The 7,500-nt window shown below is 41.3% G+C and overlaps 1 protein-coding gene across 1 annotated transcript in view; it reads right to left on the bottom strand.

The window, feature by feature from the left end:
- Positions 1–7,500, bottom strand: part of LOC311228296 (uncharacterized protein) — a gene marked incomplete at both ends in the record, with an annotated part of 83,692 nt that overhangs the window by 24,455 nt on the left and 51,737 nt on the right. Inside the window, 2 exon segments of the mRNA XM_084314204.1 lie at positions 4,482–4,651; positions 5,859–5,981. Of these exon segments, the coding sequence (XP_084170330.1) occupies positions 4,482–4,651; positions 5,859–5,981 (293 nt within the window).

Genomic DNA, 7,500 nt, shown 5'->3' with positions numbered 1-7,500 from the left:
TGTCCAGTAGAAACATGTCCAGTAGAAACATGTCCAGTAGAAACATGTTAGAAACATGTCCAGTAGAAACATGTCCAGTAGAAACATGTCCAGTAGAAACATGTCCAGTAGAAACATGTCCAGCAGAAACATGTCCAGTAGAAACATGTCCAGTAGAAACATGTCCAGCAGAAACATGTCCAGTAGAAACATGTCCAGCAGAAACATGTCCAGTAGAAACATGTCCAGTAGAAACATGTCCAGTAGAAACATGTTAGAAACATGTCCAGTAGAAACATGTCCAGCAGCTTTAACCGCTTAAGCCTGACGGGCCGGTACCGGTCCCAAAATGACATCACGTCATAAATCAATCTCTCTAGAGACTAGGGTGACCAAACGTCCTCTTTTGCCGGGACATGTCCCCTTTTCACGCCTTGTCCGGGGCGTTTTTTTTTATAAATTCATGAAATTTGTCCGGGTTTCAAAGACCTACATGTCTTAAAAAGACGCTCGCCTGACATATTGTCATGTAACTCGAGAACCGAGGCAGGGAATTGGTCGAGTGAGGTGGCATTTGAACGACAACAAATAAATATTTTGAACGGTATATTATATGTTTGGCGAGGAATGCAGCTCCGAGCCGCTAGACGCTCGCAAACTGCTGTGACTTGCGTGCGTTCCGCGCACGGGCATGACGCGGTTACTCACCTGTTAAGATTAAAACGCACATGGACACAGAAAAACATTTTTTAAAAGCTGTGCAAGGTGAGAGTTTGTCTGCAAAGTTGACAGAATTATTTGTTAGACCCAGGAGAACAGAGGATGCTGTAAATGCGTTTGTATTTCATACTGTGAAACATCACAACTGCTACATATGCATGGATTGGAAAAAAGACATTTCCAGACTCTGACACTGCCAAAATGTTTAGTAGCCTTATATTTGGTTCATGGTGCCTCAAATTTGTATTTTTTTTATTTATGTAATAAACATAGGTAATAAATATGTCATGTTTACTAATGGAAAGTTATGCAAATGTACAAATCCAAAACAGCATAGTGCACTTAATAATTATATTAGTATCTTTGTGAGGTTACTGTTGTATTATTTACATTGAAAAGATACAGAGATAATTTGTTAAAGCTGTATTTTCTACAGAAGAGGTATTATTTAGAACATTAGAGCTATTAGAGCTATTATTTTGTTACAGGTTCATTTTTAAGTTATTCTTGTGCCATTGAGATTGGTCAGAGATCATTTTAGGCATAATAAAGCATGTTGATTAACTTTGGTTTGGTGTGTCTTTGGTTATAGAGAGATATTATTGTGTTATATAAAATAATATAAATAATAATTTTCTATCCATACAGAGGAGGCATACTTTAAATAATAGTATAACAATAAGGCATATTTGAGTAAACTTTGAGTATCATTATGTATCTCGAGGCTGGGGCTAGCATGTCCTCTTTTTTGGAAATCAAAATATGCTCACCCTACTCTAGACTGTATGACATAGTGTTGATTTTTTTTTCAAATGTATCCAAGAGTAAAGACCATAATCCTGTCAAAACTGTAACAGTCCCCCCGGTCCTGCTCCACAACCCCCATTGGTCCATGGACATTTTCCCCCCTTTACTGCGTCACAACCCTCATCTGTCCATGGCCATTTCCCACGCCTGAACTACGTCTCTCAACCACCAGGTGGACTAGTTCAGTGCATTCATCTTTGTTGTCTTTTATTTATTAATGTCCTTTCTGTCATCACCAATCTGTTGTGTGTTCATCTGTTGTCTTTACTGTGCCCCATTGTCTAATTTAGTTTTGTCTCCTTGTGTCTGTATCTATGTGCTGTTTGGTGTTTTTGTATATTTCCCCTGCTACGGTTCATGTTTAGTCATTACCCCAGCTGTGTGTTATTTCACTAATCATCCTCTTGTCTCTAATTAGTCCTGGTATTTAAGTGTTGTCAACCCAGCTGTCCTTTGCTGGGTCATTACTTCTGTTTCCTATTTCACTGTTGCGTTTGTTACGTGAGTAGCCTACTCTTGCCGTCTGCAAGATCCATGTGTCGTGCTTGTTAGTTGTTTATCATTGTGCTTATCTCGTTTTTGAGACTACGATCTCTCTTTTATTTTCCCCATTTCAAAGTGTTGTCTTTTCGTATTATGCTCCCGTGTGTCACAATAAAGTGCACGTTATTGTGAAAGAGCAACCACCGCATTCCGCCTCCTGTCTATCCTCTGCTTGTCTGCATCTGGGTTCTACACACCACCATGCCGTGATGAAAAGTGAATCGTAAGTTAAAACAGCAGTCACAGTGTATATTTTCAACAATACGTTTGTTTACCAATAAAGTGTTATAACTTATTAGTGAGATTTTTGTTTATGGAATGTCTTTATAATTTAGCAAATATCCGCCATTTTGAATTAGCATCGTTAAATGTTTTGTAGTCATACTGTATGAGGAGAGGGCATCCAGAGCTCCCAATGAGCGTTGAAATTTCAGAAAACTACCTTTCCCAGCCGATTCCAGCTTCCTGCAAGCAAATTACTTCCTGATTATTATTTTTTATTTCTCTTATTTCTCTGGATTATCTACCACAAAAATGCAATCCATTCCAAAATGGCGGAGCCATATCCATTATAAGAATGGAACTGTACATACAGTAGATTTCATTTTCGGTTCTTCCTGCACGCTTGGTGATACTAAATCCAAATTGAATCTGGCATTGGAAAGAGTAGATTTGGCCTGATCCATAGATGTGCAAGTTGGCTATAATAAGGTCATTTATAGGCCTGATATTCTATATTATTTATTTTTTATCTACTTTTTCTCCTCCTTTTTTCTGTATTTTTCTCCCATCCCAATTTAGTCGTTATGACAATTCCCCCCTCCCCTTCCTGGTAGTTGCGCGCATCTGCCCCCCACTTTCCGGTCTAGGGAGCCCTGAAGACTATCACATGCTTCCTCTGATACATGCAGAGTCAGCCAGCCGCTTCTTTTTTCACCTGACAGCGAGGATCACACTACCTCCCCCAGTTCCCTCCCTCGCTGTGCAGGCGCCCTGACCGACCTGTAGGAGTCGCTGTTTACCACCGGCTTCCCACCCGCTGACACTGCCAATTGTATCAGTATGGACGACCGTCCAAGCCGGAGGTACCGCTGACAGCCGGATTTGATACCAGTGTCTCTTGCGGTGGTAGGCAGAGGCTTAGTCTGCTGCGCTACCCGGCCGCCCGTGATATTCTATATTCTATAATAATATTTCTGTGTCTGGATGGCAGAATTCAGTACTGTATCTACAAAACCTTCTGTTTAATCATCTTCCCTTTATTCATTTCCTTAGATTTCTTTGTACACGTGATCTCAAGAAGGTGCTGAACGAGCTCAGTGGAAGTTTGTTATGTCTGGTCATTTTACCATGGTGTTATTCACTGTCAAAGATGCAAAGAAAAATCATAATTTATATTCTCCTTTGTTTCATCAAGAAACAATCTTCCATTTACCATTTACTTAGGTATGTATTTTTAGGCGGATTTTCAGAAAATAGGGCTAGCTTAAAGGTTAAGCTGTATTTTTCTAAAGATAATAAGCCTCTGATCGGCAGACGGTCTCCCGCAAACTGTGCACTTTTCAAAGAAATTTTAAATTTTCTTATGCAGCTTAAAGCTGCTGGTGCCTCTGGCAGTCTGTGGAAAACCTTTCTTGTCTTGCTGCCGGCTTGAAAAGTGATGCAGAACTTGCTCTATTTCTGCTGGACGTAAACTCATTCTTGCTTATTTCTCTGAAATTGCTAACCCCACCTTTAACTATAAGATTGGGGACACATTTTAGACTTCAAACAGCTTGAATGGTGACAGCATTTTTCAATAGGGGACACAAAAACAACAACTGATTTCTGAGTTAGTGGTTATTAAACACTCCACCATTTCTGGATATACACTTATTTGCGATCTTCCCCAGTGTCAGAGGAGAAGATTGATATCAGTTTAATCTCTGTTAGCACAAGGACTGGAAGCAGTATGGAGCAGTTCGTATAGCGCCATCAAAAGTGAAGAAATACAACTACCAACAACTCCAAAACTGATATAAGAAATATATCAATATTTCCCAAAATGGTGGAGTGTTCCTTTAAGGTTAGGGTTAGCTTAAGGTTAAGGTTGAAGTTAGGGGCTAGAAAATGAATGTAAGTCAATGCAATGACGTAAGTAAGTAAATGTGTGTGTGTGTGTGTGTGTGTGTGTGTGTGTGTGTGTGTGTGTGTGTGTGTGTGTGTGTGTGTGTGTGTGTGTGTGTGTGTGTGTGTGTGTGTGTGTGTGTGTGTGTGTGTGTGTGTGTGTGTGTGTGTGTGTGTGTGTGTGTGTGTGTGTGTGTGTGTGTGTGTGTGTGTGTGTGTGTGTGTGTGTGTGTGTGTGTGTGTGTGTGTGTGTGTGTGTGTGTGTGTGTGTGTGTGCGTGCGTGCGTGCGTGCGTGCGTGCGTGCGTGTGTGTGTGTGTGTGTCACCTGTGTACAACGCCATGCTTGTGCAGGTGCTCCACGGCAGAGAGGATCTGCCTGGTGTAGCGTCGTACCTCCCTCTCCTCCAGCCTCTTCCTATCACAGATCCTGTCCATCAAGTCTCCGCCCGCACACAGTTCCATGACCATGTAGTAACTGTTCTCTGTCTCCAGCGTCTGACAGAGACAAGAGAAGATCATGTAAGTAAGTCAGTAGGTAAAACTTTATTTGTATAGCGCCCTTCTCAGCACGAGTGCACAGAGTGCTTCACAGCATTTTTTAAAACATCAGTGGAAAATACAAGAAATAATACACGTGGGGGGGGGGGGGGGGGGAAACATAGAAGAAATTTGCTAAAACACTAGAATAGACACCGAAAAACTAAAACTAAAAACAAAAACAAAACAGACATGAACAGAGAGAAAACGGCTATGGGTGTTTAAAAGGCCTGCCTGTAGGAGTGGGTTTTTAGCTGCCATTTAAAGGTGAGCTCTGAGGGAGCGGTTTTCAGGGCTTAAGGGAGGGCGTTCCAGAGCCTTGGGGCAGTCAAGGCTCGGTCCCCATTTGTCTTCAGCACCACCAGGAGCTCCTGATGGGAAGACCACAGTGACCGGCTGGAGGAGAGTGGGTGAATGAGCTCATTAATGTAGGGGGGGGGGGGGGGCGCTTGCCCATGGAGGGCTCTGTAGGCGAACACCACAACCTTGAAATTGATCCTGGTTTTTACCGGGAGCCAGTGCAGGGAAGCAAGGATGGGGGTGATGTGGCAAGATTATTTTTTTTTGACCTTGTGAGTAGCCTGGCGGCAGCGTTTTGGACCGACTGAAGTTGATCGATGTATTTTTTATTTAGGCAGATGAAAAGTGAATTGCAATAGTGCAATAGAATAGCAATGTAGTAACTGTTCTCTGTCTCAGAGACAAGAGAATATCATGTCTGTTCTCTGTCTCAGAGACAAGAGAAGATCATGTAGTAACTGTTCTCTGTCTCCAGCGTCTGACAGAGACAAGAGACGATTATATAGTCAGGGCCGTAGGTTTGATTTGACCTTTGGTAGGGAACATATTCTTTGCACTAATTGGAGCTAATTAACCTCCTGAACTGATGTATTTGGCCTACATGTGCACTTGGTGCATACAAATGGGGTTAAGAGGGTTTACAAGGGAACAAACACCCCACGATGTATTTGGCCTACATGTGCACTTGGTGCATACAAATTGATAGCAAATTGTGTCCAAAAAACCTTACCAAAAGAAAAAAGATTTGATGTATATCTATCTATATGTGTGTGTGTATGTACGTGTGTACGTGTGTGTGTGTGTGTGTGTGTGTGTGTGTGTGTGTGTGTGTGTGTGTGTGTGTGTGTGTGTGTGTGTGTCTTACTTCCAGCAGTACCACTATGTGAGGGTGTCTGATCATCTGGTGGATGCGAGGTTCTCTCTTCATGTTTTTCAGGACGTATGAGTCCTGTCGCGCTTTCTTCTTGTCTATCACCTTGATGGCCACCTGACACACACACACACACACACACACACACACACACACACACACACACACACACACACACACACACACACACACACACACACACGCGCGCGCGCACGCACGCACGCACGCACGCACGCACGCACACACACATACCTTTGGTCAGAATACTTCCTCCATACAAAGGAGAGTGATATACAAAATGTTTACTGTAAAATATCTAATTGAACCATTGCACTGAAGAACCATATAACTCAGTTTTGAGTTAATCCAAATCACTTTGGAGTGTGAATGTGGTACATCACAAGGAAGTACTCAACCTCTACTGTCTGTAACTATATGAATGAACACAACACTCTTACCGTCTTTAGATAATAAAGTACTCAACCTCTACTCTCTTTAACTATGAATGAGCACACAACACTCTAACTTCCCATCTTTAGATATTAAAGTACTCAACCTCTACTGTCTGTAACTATGAATGAACACAACACTCTAACTTACCGTCTTTAGATAATAAAGTCCTCAACATCTACGGTCTTTAACTATGAATGAACACAACACTCTAACTTACCATCCTCACCATCTTTAGATAATAAAGTACCCAACCTCTACCGCAGGGGTTCTCAACCTGTGGTACGCGTACCACTAGTGGTACTTGGTGGTACTGCTGGTGGTACTTGAAAAAATTATAATAAAAATAAAAAAAAGATTATAATAAAAAAAAAAAATTGCAGTCAGGCCACTGAACTTAGAAGCAGGCCAGGCCAGTGTTTCTAGTTGCGGTGGCACGCTGGTTAGATAACCTAGGTGGGGAACAACCAGGAGATGACAGAGAGTAATGCAGTCTAAACAGTCATAAATATTTTATTCAACTTCAGCCCTGAGCATAACCATTTTTATTTTTAGATTTTTTTGTAATGTCAGATACAAAATGTAATACTCTGAAATATTCTGAAAAGAGTTGTTGTTAAATCTGACATTACAAAAAACAAAAAATCCATCAAAATCTGTGTTGTTGCTAATCATTGACACATGCCTAGCCTGTAATAATCCCCTGCAAAAAATGTACTTTGCATTTGATATATTGAAAATGTTTAACTTTTTGTGTGTTTTTTAACAATAATTTGTGATGCCATCACACAAACTGGCATTTAAAGGGTTACAATTCGAAAATGTATTGAATATGTGTTTTTGTTGTTTGTTTTTTTTTACAATAATTTGTGATGCCCATCACAAACACTGGCATTTAAAGGGTAAAGTTTCAAAGATTCCTGCACCAGAATGCAGGAAATTAAGTCTTTGTAACAAAATAATTCCTGGTGGGGGACCCCCACTTAGAAAGTGGCCTGACTGGGGCTATATTTCACACTATATTTCCCAGCCTGAATTATTTCCCCAGTCCGGCCCTGCTTATGTGAGTTGTCAATGTCAATGTCAAGTGTGTGTGTGTGTGTGTGTGTGTGTGTGTGTGTGTGTGTGTGTGTGTGTGTGTGTGTGTGTGTGTGTGTGTGTGTGTGTGTGTGTGTGTGTGTGTGTG

This window comes from Notolepis coatsorum (assembly GCF_963971535.1).
Source record: "Notolepis coatsorum genome assembly, chromosome: 5".
NCBI lineage: Eukaryota > Metazoa > Chordata > Actinopteri > Aulopiformes > Paralepididae > Notolepis > Notolepis coatsorum.
The sequence above is the reverse complement of the archived record's forward strand: the minus strand, read 5'-3'. Positions and strand labels throughout refer to the sequence as shown.